This window comes from Mastomys coucha, unplaced genomic scaffold (assembly GCF_008632895.1).
Source record: "Mastomys coucha isolate ucsf_1 unplaced genomic scaffold, UCSF_Mcou_1 pScaffold15, whole genome shotgun sequence".
Taxonomy (NCBI): Eukaryota; Metazoa; Chordata; class Mammalia; order Rodentia; family Muridae; genus Mastomys; species Mastomys coucha.
The window spans coordinates 166,796,266-166,813,587 of NW_022196897.1; the positions used below are offsets into that span (position 1 = coordinate 166,796,266).

The 17,322-nt window shown below is 52.2% G+C and overlaps 1 protein-coding gene across 1 annotated transcript; it reads right to left on the minus strand.

Moving 5' to 3' along the window:
• Positions 1–76: 76 nt before the first annotated feature.
• Positions 77–15,780, minus strand: Cables2 (Cdk5 and Abl enzyme substrate 2). The gene is made up of 10 exons (XM_031372970.1): positions 15,421–15,780; positions 6,295–6,366; positions 6,106–6,198; positions 4,702–4,779; positions 3,690–3,798; positions 3,083–3,248; positions 2,685–2,788; positions 2,228–2,334; positions 1,848–2,052; positions 77–1,757 (listed from the first exon to the last, which is right to left on the minus strand). Exons 1-10 carry the CDS (start codon positions 15,774–15,776, stop codon positions 1,617–1,619), a joined length of 1,431 nt encoding a protein of 476 aa, XP_031228830.1. The 5' UTR covers positions 15,777–15,780; the 3' UTR covers positions 77–1,616.
• Between the last annotated feature and the right edge of the window lie 1,542 nt (positions 15,781–17,322).

Below are 17,322 nucleotides of genomic sequence, written 5' to 3' on the forward strand. Positions count from 1 at the left end.
ATTATGTAGAGCTGGTGTTCTTATTGTGACCAGAAAAGGGGCAGCACACTTACCTGAAAGGAGACAAGCAAGGAAATACGTTGCAAAAACAAGTTTTACTTTAACAAAAACATTTTAACACCTTCCATTCAAAACCTTCTGGACATAAACAACATTGTGAGGTCTGACACAGCTGTGTCCTGTTGAGTGCTGAGGGTGCAGCACCAGGTCTGTGGCATTGGGTCACAGTCCAGCTGGACACCACGAACATACCTCAAATTTCTGGACTCAAGTCTATTGGAGTCTGTTTAGCCTGTTTGGTTTAAGGGTCGGCTTCGTTTTAACAGTGCTCAGTAGCACATGCCAGCAGCTCCTCTTAGCGTTGTTGAGGGCAAGGAGGGACAGAATATGCCTTACTACATAAATCTAGAGGCTTAAATTGTTTGCCAGCTTTAACATTTGTCCCATCAGTCAGCCATATCTAGGAAGTTCATTTTAAGCAAAATGATGGGGCTACCCTGAAGATGTGACCTGTTTACATAACCGCTGGCTCTGAGCACATGGCATGCTTACACAAGCATAAGCACGGACAGGATAAAAGACTGGTATTTACTATCCTTTGAGGTTCCTGTTACTGACCTACTAGGCCTAGGTAGTTGGGTGGTGTCAAGCTTGAGAGGATGAGCATTTCTGGGATAGGAGGCTGTGGAACCAAGCACTTGAGAGCAGTGGGGCTGGCATCTGCCAGGCTGGTGACCAGTTTCTAAGGAAGGATAGATAACAGGCCTGCGGAGGATGGCTCTTGTCTGGTGTCAGCAGGGAGAAAGTGGCCCAGTCCGCACACAAGCAGGTTGGCCTAGATGACATCGACTCATTGATGTTGGCAGCAGGGTCAGTTCTGTCTGCTTGATGGAAGTATGGTTCAAAGTCAGCAGCAGGCCTTAATGGGCCATCATTGTTCCCATAGAGACCAAATCTCAAGTTACAATACCTTTCTCCATCATGATATTGCTTAGGAAAGTCAAGAGCCCAGTCAGTGGTTGTCTTAAACAGTCAAGTAACACAACAGCAGGGAAAAGTTGTGCTGGCAGGAGGCTGGGGTGGGTGTGTGTGTGGTGGTGTTGGCCAAGCACTGCTGTGCATGATGGCATGGGTTTCACAGTGGCAGATGCTTTAACAAAGTCCAGTAAGAGCAGACTCAGAATGGGTCAAGGTGTCTGCCCTTTCCTGTATCTTGACCAAAAATAAAGTGCTGATGGGGAATTTTGCCTGGGTGGAGGCACCAGAAGACAAGCCTGGCAAGTGCAGCATATTCAGAAGGTTTGGACACCTAAGTCTCTACAGGAATGGTTTCATGGCTAGGCAAAGTGAAGGCTGGACCTCAAGATTCACAATATAAACCAGGCTTGGCCTCAGGCACATGGAAAGCAAACCAAGTCCCATACTGTTCATCTGCTTCAGGAAAATCAACAGGGTCTCAGGGTAGAGGTGTGGTGTACCCCAAAATAAAAGTGTCTCTTTCAAAGGAAGCCAAGAACTGCTGTGGGCTGTGAGGGGCAAGCGGAGGAGAGACAGGGACACAGTCAGTGCTCTAGCTAAGCTACTCGCCATCCTGCCAAAGCAGCCTCCCTGTGGGGTTACAACTGCTGGGTGAGGCGTCTGTAGTGAGGTAACACTTGGTTCTCTGGGAGGTACAGGGCCAGTTCCAAAGCCACAAGCACCGTGAACTCAAATCCAATGAGATCTTTTCTGTTGAACCGGAACCTCTCCTCCAGCTTCTGCAGTGAAGGAGACAAAGGGTCAGTGGGTTAGCTCCGGCTGTGTCCCCATCTAAGGCCCAGTGCCTGCTGTGCACACCTCGCACTCACGTCAATAAGCTGCTTCACTTCACTCTTGCGGAGGTCACTGCTGATCTTGGCAGCCAACAGAACACAGGCGCCAGCACACAGTTTGCGGTTCTGTTTGTTGAGCTTGCCTTGCAGTACAAGCTTCTCAAAGTATACATAGGCCATGGACACAGTCACAGGCTCCAAGCTGCACTCTTCAGAAAGGTTCCGCATCTCCCGTTTTAAACTGTGGGTGGGATGGGAACCATGTCCTTGGGGCAAATCTATGTCATGAGACTATGATGAAGCAGCGACCACCCTTCCACCACTGTGCCATGTGCTGTGGGCTGTCAGCACACATGGAGAAAGCCCAGAACCTGGTTAGGTGGCTGGGAAAGGGTATGTGCCTAGCCCACCCTTACCTCCTAATTTTGCTCAATGTCAGTTTGATATGAGGGAACTTCTCCCTGAAGGTCTCGTTCATGTCCTTCTTGAGGTCTGCAGGTTTCACATACTCTATAACGGTGGTCTATAACAGAAGCAGAGGTAAGTAGGGCAAGATGCTTGGGAATGGATGCCCTGAAGCCTGGATGTACAGATGTGAGCATGTGGGACTTCAGAGAGGTGCTTGCATTTCTGAAGATAAGATGCCTCAGTTTGTCTTGTGTGGATAATAGGCCCAGTCTGCCAGGCATTCAGAGGTGACCCCAGGAGATACCCAGCATGGCTGGCTATCCTGCTTTGGCACACTGCCCTTGGCTATGACCCTTCCCACTACCTGTTGGTGCTGGGTGGGGACAAGGCACCCTGGGATGGCTGTTCTGAGATTCTGGTGCTCATTCAGTGAACCCTGAACTATTTTAGGGTTATGGAACTCACCATGTATGAAGCAAAGATGAGTACACGCTTGTGCTTCCCACACGGCCACTGTGGGTCATCCAGGAGGTTGGGGTTGTACTCTACTGCATCTCCCACGTCACTTCCTGTTGGCAGAGGCAGCTATTGACACCCTGGATCCTGATCAGAACCCACACCACCCCTCTCCCACTGCAGCCAATGAAGAGGCATGGCAGTAAGACTCCCAGGCTTAGGTAAAGAAGTGACGTCTGGACAGAGCCCCCTTCCCACACTGACCCTCTCTTCTGCCTGACTTAGGCAGAGCTTAGGGCCACATTATCTGAAATCCTTTCCTCTGAGAAGCCTCAGTGCAGAAGCATGAGTGTGGCGTATACTGCTGTCTGCCCGTCACTGTGCCATGGTGAAGACATCTCAGCTACCTAGTTCTGTGCCAGCTGGTGTTGACTTGGTAGGCACAGGTTTGTGTCTTGAACCTGGTGGAGCCCGGGGGATGCTGGGCCGAGGCTGGGGCAGCAAGCCATGGCTGTCATTCTTGTGTATAACCAGAGCATTAGTAGGGTACAGGAACTTTGCATAAGACACGACCTGGAAAGGCAATCACATTAGAGCTCAGTCCTGCTCCCCAGGCCAGAAAGTACAACTAAGTTCTGCTTCCCTCTGCCCTCCAGTGAGGAGCCTGAAGTCATGCTGCTACCCAGTTGGAATGGGTACTCTCAGGTCAGAGCACTAGCTTCCATCCCTAATCTGCAGTCTGTAGCCGGGCTAGTCTCTCTGTCTTGGAAGACCTCTGGCCTACTTGTTTAGAAGCAAGGCTATACATGGAGAACCTAGGGAGAACAGTTGGGTTACCCACAGCTAGCAGTTGCCATGTATGGTGTACTCTTAGTCCCTTTCTCTGGGTGGCATGAGCCAGCTAGTGACAGGTGTGATGGGGTGTGGCTTGCTACCAATACTGTGTCTTAATCTTAACGTGCAGCACCTGTCTGCCTAACTCTGCTGGCCAATGGCTGGCCACAGGGCTCTTGCCTTTCCATCTGCTCCCAGCTCAACGCCTTCCAATTCAAAGACCATCTCAGAAGAAACAGAAACGCCGCCGGATGGGTGCCTCTGCTTCTGGCTGTCCACCCTCAGGTCACTGCAATGTATATGAGAGGGAGGGCTGTAGTCCCTCTGCCTGTAGTCAATGGGTGGATGCTCAGCCCACAATGAATCCACATGCAGATTAGTCTGCTCATCCACCCACAGAGTGCTCCTGCCATGAAGTCCTCAACACAGGAGAAGGGGATGGGCATGACCTTGGAGGCGCATGGCAGAAGGCTTAACCTGAGGGCAGCCTGTATCTTACTCTTGCCCCGTGGATGACAGGGCAGATGTCATCTGGCATAGCATCTGGGAGCCACCACTCTGGAACATCCCTGAACACTTACCAGAACTTTGTCTTAAATTTGCTTCCCAGGTGCCTCAATCCCTTCAACTGCAGTCACACAGCTCAGCAGCTGGCCTGGGATCCTGAGAACTGGCTATCCCCCACTCTGGACAGGAGGTTTCTCTGTGCCGACTATTGTTCTGTGGGGTCACACACAACACTGCCCCGCCCCAACAGCTGTTTCCTTCCTCCCTGAATTACACTCTGGACACAATTGCCTGGGCTGGTCACAAGGTTTTAGGAGCTTATTTGAGAAAGGTTCAGGAATATCTCAGTCAACCTATATATAGTTTGGCTATATATAGCCTACTGATACATACCTGTATATAGTCAACCTATATATGGCTAACCTACATGTAGCCCGCCTATCGCTCTATCCATCTATCTATCTATACATCTACACCCCCGACACACACACACACAGATAGTTTGAACAGAACCTATGGCTCTGGGGAATCACAGCCTGGAATGCAAGTTCCTGGGCTGTGGTAGGAGATGATATGCTGATCCCATGAGTCTAAGGCCCCAGCCTACACCCATGAGGCAGGCTGCACTGGCTGTGCTCAGCAGGACCAGGGCTTACCCATGTATGCAGCATGGGTATTCTCTTACCTGATCCGTAGGCCCTCTCCATAGGGCAGGACTGAGAAGGCTGCACACAGGGACCGCTTGGCACAGATGAGTACAATCCTGTGGGAGGCCCAGGTCAGAGCAGGGCAGGAACTTTGTCCTGTCTACATTTGGGTGATGGGAAACTGCCAGAGTCACCAAAGGGATTTGGATTCCGGAAGCCAGGCCTGGCATCTCAACACTTGGGTCAGGTTCACTAGAGTCACCAAGGGGACTTGGGTTCCGGAAGCCAGGCCTGGCATCTCAACACTTGGGCCAGATTCACTAGAGTTGCTTAGGAAGCTCCCTGTTCTCAAGTAGAGGGCAATAGAGTTCATATTTCTTGGGGGCACAGGTTACCCAGGAAAGGGTAGCTTCCTTTGCACAAAGAGAGGGCACAGGAAGCTGCCAAAGTTCATTAGCAATAGGCTACAGAGTCCAGACAAATGCAAGGCCTACTGCTAATAGAGAGCACCCAGATCTAATACAGAACTCAGCTATCCAGGGGGGCTTAGGACTGGGGACCCTGGATGCTCAAAGCTGTAACTATAGGCCACCCTGCCTCAGTACTTAGGATTTGCAGGGAGCTACCTCTGGCCATGTCCTGCAGCAACATTTCCTGGGACACTTATCAGGGTGACCTACAGTGGGGAAGGGGACTCTGAGATCAGAGTGACAGGTAATGTGTTGCCAAGGGACATACCCAAAGCACTGCTCCTGCACCAGCGCAGGCATAGGCAGCTGCCCAGGTTCTAGCCTAGCACTGTTCTGGGGAGCCAAATACCAGTTTGAGTTAAGCTTCCCATGTCCCCCAATATACTTCATCTCCATCTGTGTGTCCCCAATGTGACTCTTAGTGCTGCCAAGTATAACCATGTCTTATCCTGTATATGCTCCCCAAATATGGCCTCATCTTCTATCCTGGGCACAGTTGGGGGTGGGAGGCAGTTTTGCTGTCCCTATTCTCTCTTTTTTTTTTTTTTTTTTTTTGAGACAGGGTTTCTCCGTGTAGTCCTGGCTGTGCTGGAACTCGCTCTGTAGACCAGGCTGGCCTCGAACTCAGAAATCCACCTGCCTCTGCCTCCCAAGTGCTGGGATTAAAGGCGTGTGCCACCACCGCCCGGCCCCTATTCTCTTTTTCTTAAGATTTGTATACAGCTGGTGGCCCTTCCCTGGGATTATACAATAGTGACTTGCTGGCCTGGCTATGCAGGCCAGTGTCCAACTAATATAGAGGGTCAGGTGACAGGCCATGGGCAATGGAGCAGGAGCCCCGTGAACTGAAGGTACTGCTGCCAACAAGGGCAGGGCCCAGGTCTCATATTTTTGGCCTCCACAGATATGGCCTGGTCCCACAGTGTGGGGAGCACAGTGGGCAGTCCTAGGCCAGGCTCTACACACTCTTACCTGCTGTTCTTTGTATCATACTGCCTCATGTTCTTGATGAAGTGGGTTTTCTTTAGGCCTTTGTGTCTTGGTGATCCAGATGCGTGCTTGGTTCTGTAAGGTAAAAAGCAGGTCGTTCTTGCCCTCCTTGGACCTTCTTGTGGCTCCTGGGGTCAGAGGCCTTGGAGCAAGGGCAGGTAGGGTGTATACCTCTGCACCGAGGCACATCCCACTGTGTCTTCCAGAAACTCAAGGGAACAGCGCTGAGATGTGACTCGTCTCCTGTAGGAAGACATCATGGCCTCAGAAGAGACACACAGACTCCAGGAAGCCTTTGTGGTAGGTCCCTGAGCAGAACTGAGCTAGTGTGGGAATATGCAGGGAGGGCTGGCATGAAACCAAGAGGCTTCAAGACCCTGTAAAGCAAAACTGCAGCGTGGGGAAGTCCTTGTCCCTGTCACAAGGTTGCCAGCCTTTCCTAAAGCAAAGCATCTAGTGCATGGCAGTTCACACACACACACACACACACACACACACACACACACACACACGAATGCACATAAACAAATACAAAGAGATTTACGCACACACAGACACCACCACCCTCCCCCCAGGAGCTGCTCCTGGGTCTAGATCATTCTTTTCCAAATGTGCAACTAAGATTTCCTGTGGACTTGGAGTTCTAGTTCCATATTGCTGCTCAGGAAGACCTGTTGGTGACTGTCACTAAAGGAAGGTAACAGCTCTGCCTTTGAAGCACTGGTCCCTGTGGGTCATGCTGGCTCCTGGACCGTCCATGCTTGTATTCAGGAGGCCAGGACATGGAAGCACTGGTCCCTGTGGGTCATGTTGGCTCCTGGACCGTCCATGCTTGTATCCAGGAGGCCAGGACATGGGAGCACTGGTCCCTGTGGGTCATGCTGGCTCCTGGACCGTCCATGCTTGTATCCAGGAGGCCAGGACATGGGAGGCAGTTTCCCAGCACTGTGTGCCAGAACAGGCTTCTTCAGGCTGAGAAATGAGACCCCACCTTTACACCAGGACAACAAACTCAAGTCTTTAGTCCCATGGTCAAATGACTAGTCAGTGACAGACCGTCTGGTTCTTACAGAACACAGTAGTGAAAGCAACAGCAAAGCTACAAGCTCAGTGTGGGAAGGGAAGAGGTGGTCTGTGGTTCCGAGCTTGAAGTTTGCCAGAGACCTCTGCCATTGACAAGTTTGTGCCAGGGCGCCCTGAAAGCACAGAGTCAGCAGGAGCCTCAAGGTGAGGCTGAGGTGTGCCGAACACTGTGTGACTCCCTCACACAGCCCTTAAGAATGAGGGCCGTAGCCAGACCCGAGCCGTGTAGCTTCCCATCTTTATTCTCTTATTATTAAAGGAAAAATAAGGAGCAGCTAGGCATGGTTGTATGGATGACGGTGAGTCTGAGGCTAGCCTGGGCTATATGAGACCTTTCTCTTTTTGTTTTGTTATTATTTAACTTTAAAGACAGGGTCTCACATGCTCTACAGACTCAATAGGTAGCTACAAATGGCCTTGAACTCCTAATCCTCCAGCCTCCACTGCTGCCTGGTGGGATTACATAGAAAAGCAACTCCTTCAAAAGCCACTCACTCACATATCATAACTTCCTGTAAGTCACCAGGAGAACTGTGGCATGAATCATTGTGACAAAGGGTCACAAAATGCTACAATTCAGTTACTTCTTGCCACAGCATCTGTGTGTATACATACACGTGCGTGCATTTGAGTACATGCATTTCATGTTGAAGATCTTGAGTCTCACACATGGCAGACAAGTTGCTTTACCAGTAAGCTAGACCCCAGCCCCTAGAGCTCACCCGTCAAATGCACCTGACTCAGCTTGTTGCATGCAGGATGTCTGGGCCATTAAGGTTTAGTGACAATGTCAAGCACTCACACTAGTCCTCAATCCAAGATAGTCCTGAAAGTAGGTATCTGTCCAAGGAGTTCACCATGGTATACAGTCTGAGGCTTCCCAAACAGAAGCTGGAACACATATGAGCTACCCTCTTCCTGCCTGGACCTCAGCAATTGTGCAGGCATTTTCAAATAAAGAGTTGAGCCACGAGCCTGTGGGATGACTGCATGAGGGGCAGCCTCCCTCAGACCCAGCTCTGCTAAACTGTCTGCCCTGTGTAAGATGTGTGGCCCTTCTGACAAGCTCAAAGCAGCCAAAGGGTTCTCCAGGACACACAACTGCCAAGGCACTGACACTGGTTCTCCTCTCTTCCCTGCAGTAGGATCCATAGGTAATCATGCTCGTCACCAAAAACATTCTGAAAGTGCAGCAGATGAGGCCAAGTACTGCCACAGAGCACTGTTAGGAAAACACCCACTCAGAACATTGATGATGAAGAAGGTACTGCGGGGGATGGTACGGATGTTGATGGCTGTGGAGTTACTGCTGGGGATAGCGGTGGTACTGCGACGTGTGTTTGACAGTGTTTTTGGTGGGGATGGTGCCTCAGCTGTACTAACTGCTGCTACATGTACGAATAGTTTCCTTGTGCCTCACTGTGTACCAAGTTCCTCTCACCCAGTGGGCACAGAGCATAAAGTAGCTAAGTCATAGTTAAGAAGCCTCCAGTGGCCAGGTGGTGACACGCGCCTTTAATCCCAGCACTTGGGAGGCAGAGACAGGCGGATTTCTGAGTTCGAGGACATTGTGGTCTACAGAGTGAGTTCCAGGACAGCCAGGACTACACAGAGAAACTCTGTCTTGAAAAAACCAAAAAACCAAAAAACCAAAAAAAAAAAAAAAAAAAAAAGCAGCAGCCTCCAGTGGTGTTGGAGGCCAGCAGGCAAAGGCACAGAGGTAAGAAAGACACAGAGGAAAGGTGAGCCTGACATCAAGGGCTTCCAGGTACCTGGAGAGGAAAGCCCAGACTGGCATTGAGCCAGAAGCCCCAGGCAGGAATGCCAACGAGGACTCAAAACCAGGACCTCTCTATAGCTTCCTTTAGGGTTCTGTGGCTGGTGGGGTGCAGAGGGATTCCAAGGCATGGGAGACTCAGTCAGTCAGTCCCCAGTGCTGTATTTTCCCTGAAAGCTCCCAATCACATCTGCCTGTCCGTCCTTCCAGATTTACAGGTGGGGAGCTCTTCTACAACATTAAAGGCTCCACTGACTTATGGGTGTATCTGATGCGACTAAGCTCAAGTTCATTGATCAGTGAGCCCTCTAGCTGGACCTGGAAATTTAGCCATGAGCCATGCCAAAGGTCTAAGGTATTGTAGCTCAGAAATGCTTATCCTTGAGGACAAGAAAAATATCTCCACGTCAGGTGTGGAGGTATGGAAAGGAAGGTTCATATGGAGAAGCTAAACTACCACACAGGCTGAACTTCAGCTGTTACCAGAAACTTCTAAAAGTAAGACCCCAGGCCTTTCATATAGGCACTTGCAGATCTGATCATGTCCCATAAGAAACAGGTCCTTCACACTGGGATGCTGGTGAGATTATGTGTCCCACACCCATATTTGTATATTAACCCTAGGACCTCAAAACATAACTGAGCTTGGAGATATGGTCTTTAAAGAGATTATCTGGGGTGGCCCTTAATCCAGTGTGACTGGAGTCCTTAAGATTAGGACACAGACACACAGAGGGAGGACCATGTGATGACAAGGGAGGACAAGTCTATGAGGCCAAGGGTGAGGCCTCAAAGGGAGCCTGCCACACCTTCTTGGGCTTCTGGCTTCCAGAATGTGAGAAATAAAAGTCTGCTGTTTGGGGCTGGAGAGACAGCTGAATGGTGAAGAACCCTGGTTGCTCTTCCAGAAAACCTAGATTCAATCATTAGCACCTACATGGTGGCTCAATACCATCTGTAACTTCAGTTCTAAGGGATCAAACACTCTATTTTGACCCCTGTGGGTACTAAGCAAATACATGGTACACAGACAGACATACAAATAAAACATTCATACATATAATTTACCAGCCCCTGTCTGCAGGGACTTTGGAATGGCTCTAGACTTCATTTGTGCAAGAAGGTGCTCCCAGGGTGCCCTGTGTGCTTACTGTGCACAAGTCCTTGGCCTATGACAAATGTGTGGCAGTAGCTATTTCCTGAGCATGTACACTGGGGAACTGCATATGTTTACCACCAGACACATACTGTCCCTGCAGCATCCATTAACTGAGGTCCCATTCCAGTAGGATAGTGGGTTACATGAGGTGAGGCAGGGCCATGAAGATCCCTGAACCATGCTCTGGCCTGTGCTTGTAGCTGAAACAGGAACAGAGCCATTACCTCACACTAACACTTCAGAGGCTGTGACACTTACACATGAGTAGGGGTGGCATAGAGAGCCCTGGCTGCTAAGGGCACACAAACAGTACCCTTGGCATTCACTCCAGGTCCTGGTTGACCCTAAGACTGTCACAGTGACCCAGTCCATGGTTCTCCCTTCTTTCTTTTTCTTTTTTTCGAGACAGGGTTTCTCTGTTTATCCCTGGATGTCTTAGAACTCACTCTGTAGACCAGGCTGGCCTCAAACTCAGAAATCTGCCTGTCTCTGCCTCCCAAGTGCTGGGATTAAAGGCGTGCACCACCACTGCTTGGCCTCCCTTCTTTCTTACATGGTCACTTACATCCATTAAATGACAAAAGCCATAGGATTTTGCAGAAAATCAACCAGTGTGAACTACCATACTGGTGCTTTGATGTCACTTTTGGTGCCACCTCCAGAGGACCCCATAGCCACCAGCTGGGCTGCATGAGGAACAAGACACCATCCTAGAGGCTCTAGAGGAGAGTGGTTCAGGTAACTTGTCAAGAAGCATGGCCAGAGAGAAAGGCTAGGGGCCTAGGACAGATAGGATTAGACCAGTCAGAACAGCAGGCTAAGAGAACCAGGAGTGCTCATTGTGTGTTGGCAGACCTGCCCAGAGGGGAGTAGCTAAGGGCTAGAAGCACAGGGGGGTTGGGGGGGCCGGCCTGAGGGGGACAGAATGTGGGACCTGAGGGAAGAGTCTGTTCTGAGGCCCTTGGGGCCATCTGCCTGTCATGGCATTCCCTGAGGTAATTATCCAGGCAAAGCCAGGTGGCTGATCATGGCCCTGGGATCTCATTTGCAAATCCTCAGAGACAGTGTGGGAGAGCTGTGACCGATCTTTCCTCAGGCACCCAGCTTGCTCTTCCGGCTATTTTCTGGTCCCTTTAGGGATGGCATACTCCCTCGGGAGCATGTACAATGTTCCCAGTTTGTCCAACATCTCATTCCCTGTGGTTTGCTCCTTCCTCACAAGCATGTTATTTGTAAATCTAATCACCAGAACTGTACTGGTAGGCACTACTCTTATTCAGTTTCAGATAGGGAAACTGAGGTACAGAGCCATTCAACTTGTCTGAAATCAAACAGCTGGCAAGAGAGGAGTAGAACTCATGTGTATAGCTCAGCTACTCTGAGGCAGGGCCAGGTTCTTCTGGTGCAGACACTGTGCCCCACAGACAAGACAGGATCATATCCCACAGCGTGCCCTGAACTGACCCACTGGGAGTCAGTTGTGCTGGCCAGCATAAGGGTTGACATGTGGGATGTCTGTGTTATGATGCATGATATGATACTCTATGTAGCAGTGGGTGTCTTGGTGAGGAGGGTATGAGGAAACCAAGGGGCTGTTCTCTGGAGTGTACTGCATATGTCCACAAATATACTCGAGGAGCTGCACACTCAGATTCCTGCACTGTTCACACGTGCCTGGCATCTCAATTTGAGAATAGTTAAAAGCAGATAAACAACTGAGGAGCAATCTGGACTTTCTGTTGCCTCAGCTGATACTCTCCAGACAACTAAACAAGCCCAAGTGTGGCAGACCCACGCTCAGTGCCTCAAGCTGCAGACATATGAGACAGTGTCTGCTCTTGCTCCATAGGCATGGTCGCATGGCACTGCTGGAGCCCTCTACATGTGATGTGGGATGAAGAGGCCAGGGGTCAGGAATGAGAGGGAGGGTGCTAGCAGGGCTAACCCGCTTAGCAGTTCAGCTGTCTTAATAGCTCAGAACTGCCCCTTAGCAACTTTGCTGCCACTGAAGTCCACCCTCCTCTGCTCTTCAGTCAGTACCTGAAACCTAACTACAGGCCTGGTATGTGACGGGCTTCCTCACTTGGTGACCCGGAAGATGGGGAGAGGTCTAGGCAGGATCTCCTCCCCGTGGCTTTGATTCTGTGCCCATTAGGGATCCAGGAAGAATGCAGGCTTGGGGCAGACTCAGGAGCCACCTGCCACATGACTGGTTGCAGAGAAGCCCCAGTGAGGAGCCCATCCTGGCCAGCATGCTCAGGGGTCTGGGACCCCCCCCCCCCCCCCCCCCCCCCCCCGCTAAGGAAGCACAGGCCACAACAGCATTCATATCAGGGCCCAGGGCTCTGGCCCCTGCCTGAGCACATCATTTGGCTCACTACAGACCCGTATCTGCTAAAAAACAAACAAATAAGCAAATAACCCCATGGTCTCCTGGTGAGTCTCAGTCTTAGGCAAAGCAAAAATGCTCCGTCCCAGCACTTCACGTAGAGAGGCCTGTGGTCTAGCAGCTTCACAGAGAAAGAGTGGGGCCTCAGAGGCAGGGTCAGCCACTGGGCTGTCCTAGAGAACTGACTACCCAGTGGTTTTCAGCCCCTGAGTGGATTCTGGGCAGAGACTAATGCCCGGGTGCCAAGTCGCTCAATGGCTCCTCTAAGTGGCTCAGTTGCTACTTAGGGCTGGCCTGGGCCCCTCTTCCAGATCACAGCAGAACACAGCCTCCGGCCTCTAGGCTATGCCCGGCTCTCTGATGGTGGGTGCAATTAACTTGCAATCTGCAAAGTCACTTCCCTGTGGGGACCTTCCCTTCCTCTTCATTTCTCCAGCAGGTACTAAGCAGGGCTGTTATGGGTTGAAGTAGTTGCCCAAAAAGATTCATCAAAAAACCCTCTGGGCTGAAGAGATGGCACAGTGGATTAAGAGCACCGATTGCTCTTCAGAAGGTCCAGAGTTCAAATCCCAGCAACCACATGGTGGCTCACAGCCACCTGTAATGAGATCTGATGCCCTCTTCTGGTGCGTCTGAAGACAGCTACAGTGTACTTACATATAATAAATAAATCTTTAAAAAAAACCCAAAAACCCCTCCTCATTAGGGACCTAAGCTACAGACACTGTAGGAAGGGATCAAGGTAAAAAGAGGACAAGAAAAGCCTGTGAGGACACGCAGGGAGGAGCCCCACATGGAGACAAGGGGAAGGATCAACACAGCATAAGCCACCGGCACCCAAGGCATGTACAGGGTCAGAAGCACCTCCAGGTTGCAGCCTGACCTTCAGTGATTGGCATCCAGGGCTGGGGTGGAAAGTACTACTACTGAGAGCTAGCAGGTTTGTGTCCTTTGTCACCATGGCCTTGGAGGTGCATAGACAGGCCCTAAGCAGAAGGCAGCAGTGGGCAAGTAGCTGGATTACACACTTCGAACATGACCATAGAGCCTAGAGATGAGCCTACTCCAGGCATGCAGTAAACAAGACAATAAACAGCTCTAAAAGCCCTATGTAGAAACCCAGCAGTGCCTCTGTCTCTTGCTAGAAAACACTCCTGAGAGCGAGCCCAAGGTGTAACAAGGTGTCAACTTTACTGAGTCCTTAGGATCAAAGAGAAAGCGTGTCAGCCTATTCCACAGAGCAGGAGACTGAGGCTGTAAGAGACCCGTTAGCTGCTCAAGGTCACAGAGGTACTGGATGGAGGAAGGCTGGTCTGCATTCACTGTGACACAGCCTTCAGGAGGCCAGCCACCATCCTGCTGCTGAGGGCCTGTGACCACACAAGGAGAACAAGTCTCTACCACCAGGAGAGCGCCAAGAACTCGGAAGCAGATGTCTGCCATGGGCGGCTAGCTGCATTGTGGGCAACGGCACAGGGATCAGGATGAAGTGGAGCAGAACGAGGAAGGAGGGCAAGGACAACTGGCTGGAAGAGCTAGGGCGGTGTGGGTACAAATGGGAGCCTCACCCACAAACATTTCAGCCTGCTCTTCACAGGGGGTCCAGCTAATACTCTGGGACAAACTGACCCCTTCTCCCCACTGTATCCCTCTACGTCCTGTGGAGAAGCATGACCTGGCCCTACCTGTAGGCTGAGGTGGTAGCCACAGAAAGCTGAAGCCTTTCTGGCCACAGAGATGTGATGCAGGGTTAGATGTCAGACAGATGTTTTCCCACCACAGACCAGCCCAGGGCTTCCTGCACCTGGGAGCCAGCCACTGGCAGGAGCTCAGATATATAGCAGTGGGGCCTGTCCAGAAGGGATCTCAATGTCCAGCCCCGGTGCCTGTTGTCACTCTTTAGGTGAAGGCTGAGAATGCAAGAGGGGGCTGAGCAGGCTGAGGTGAGCATGGTGCCTGGTAGGTGCAGCCTGGGGGTGGGAGGAGTGGTTAGGAATAAGAGCTGTCCTGGGTTAGGCTGAAGGATCCTAGAAATGATCCAGGCAGGGAAGAACAGTTCCATGTTGCAGGCCCTGAGTCCAGCAGGTGTGGGACAGTGGGCAGGGAGGTCTGGCCAGGTGTACAAGGCTGAGAAGAGATGAGACCATGTAGGTAAGACGCTGGTCCACAAGCTGAGTTGGACACACAGCCCGTAAAAAGTGTTCGTGAGTCCCTGTGTAGGGTAGCTAGGGGAGGGATGTGTCTAGAGTCAGTTAGACTGAGGGAACTCTGAAATCCATGTTCAGGGGACTTTCAAGGTAAAAAGCTGACCCCATATCCAGGAGTTGACAGCTTTAATGGAATTATTTCCTACATCTGGAGGCTGACCAGCTTCAGTTAATCCAAAATTTGTCTCCTGTATTCTGGACTGATGCTGCCACATCACCTTAGCCCCAGTCAAGGGCAGACAGACTACAAGCCACTCTGACTCTTACACGCTGCGGTGATGGGCCCTCAAGTACTAGAATGAAGGACCCTTGGACCACGCTGGCTGAAGAGCCACACTTCATCATGGGCTGAAGAAAAAGAACCCCCTTCCCTAGTTTCCCAACCCCTTGATCTTGGGCTGATCATCTTGACCCTATGTCCCGGGCTGACCAGTCCGGTTGACCCAGACCTCTTGAGTGTTAGCTGGTGGGTACCAGGTGACCACACCTGTGTGCGGGGTGAATTGGACCCACCTCCTCCCGAACCCACAGGTCAACTACCCTGTGAGCTGGGAGGAGGGACCCGGCTCACCACCACCGGTGCCCGGGCTGCCAAGGGCATAGGTCACACAGCGGGAGTGCTGGTTAGGCTTGTAGGCCACCCTGACCCCAGCGTGCAGCCGCCCCCGTCCAGCCCACTTACCTTTGGCGCTGCCCGTCCAGGCCAAGGCCAGCGGGCGCCGTCGTGGGGCTGAGCAGGCCCTGGGGCGCGGGTCTGGCTGGCAGCCCCGGGAGGCCTCCAGGTGGAGCGGGCGGCGGCGCGGGCGCCTCGCGGGCCTCGGTGGGCGGTGGCGGCGGCGGCGGTGGCTTCTCGCCTCCAGGACCCAGGCTCGGGGGCCGTCCGTCCAGGGAGATGTTGTTGAGAAAGAAGAGGGCGGCCTGGCGGCGCCGGGAGTCCCCGCGCCTCCGCGGCACGGCCGGCGGGTTCCGGGCGGCCGGCGCGGGCCTGGCGGGGCCGGGGGCCGGACCCGGGGCTCCTCCCGCCGCGGCCGCGGCCATGCTCGAGTGCGCTGCCGCGCCGCGCCGCCGCGCAGCTGCCCATTGGCCGCGGCGCGCCTGCATGCAAATGCCACTCCGTCACCCCCGCCCATTGGCCGCGGCGCGCCCCTATGCAAATATAGTTCCGAAGTCCCTGCCCATTGGCTGCGGCACTCCTGCATGTAAATGAGGCTTCTCTGAGCCATTCGATTGGCTAGAGAGGTGTGCCGTGCCCCGGAGCTCCTCTGGGTCCTAGAGGTAGTTAGGTATGTCTGTTGTAGATTTGGCGTAGTCAAGAGACTCTAAACACGGCAAGGTCGGTGGGCGCACGGAGCCTGTGTCCTGTTCTCCTGTCCAGGACGCAGTGTACAGGGTATCCTGCAGCGAATGCTTACTAGGGGCTGCAGACTCAGGGTGCGGGCCAGGCATGGCCACTTGCTCCAGGGTGTTTCTTCAGCGCTGAGGTTATTCTGGTCAGGAAACCACCCATGCGCCACCAGAGCCCACAACTTCCGGGCTGTGCCAGCGGGGCCGCTTGGTCTCCCTCACTGACTGCCGAAGACACCCATCTATGATCTGAGGACAGCTGACACCTTCCTGGGTTGCCTCAGTTGCAGTATGAACATGGTCTTGAGTCTGCACGATACTGGAATTTCAGTTTCCTCCGTGGAGGGTGGCCAGGACTCGAGTATGCAAACCCTCTGGCTCTGCTGTACCGTGTGTGTGTGTGTGTGTGTGTGTCGGTCCTCACCTGTAGAAAGTCTGGTGAAGCTTGCTTTCACCCTACCACCACCTGCTCTTTCCAGTTCCCAACCTAAGCGGACTTCTTGTCTTTAAAGTGTTCGATGGATCATTGAGGAAGCACAAAGGAAAATCTCCCTGATGCTCTTTTTGGTCTGTGATCACTGCCTGCTCTGGTCCTGTGGCTGCTTGCAATGGGTGCTGGAGTGGAGTTGGTTGAGGGACAGGGATTCCTGGGAAGTGGTTTCTTTGCTTGGGAGGAGAAGCCATTGGAGGTGTGACCCGTAGGAGTCCACACTTCAGTCCAGTTCCTTCCCTGCTTTCAAGGCCCGGGCAGGCTGATTCTGTCAGACACCCCCCTCTATCCATGGTGTCTCCTTTCATCCCTGCACAAGTAGGCTTACCCTTACTTTACTCAGCCCTCTCCTCTTCTCCACTGCCTTCTCCTAGCTACCCTCTGCCAGGAACCAGTGACAAGGTGAGCAGTTTTCCTGTCTAGTAGAATCCTGGGCTTGGTCCATTGGGTGGTGGGCACTCCCAGAGAGAGTCATTTCTGTCAGGGGGCCATGGTGTCTGCTTACCTGGTGTGGTGTCCTTCACACTCTGACTGCTGTTAGCAGCCACTGTCTGCAAGTGACCACGAGAGCAGCTCACCTTTTTGAGTTTTGGTCTCCGGTAGCATGACATGCTAGCTGTATGCATAAGCTGCTTTGGGATGGGTAATTGAGAGATGGATAGTGTTGGGCCTGTGGCACAGTGGCTTTAGGTCCTTGCTGCTAATGTCCTTGATGTGCAGGGACAACAAACTCATGGCTAACAGAAGCCA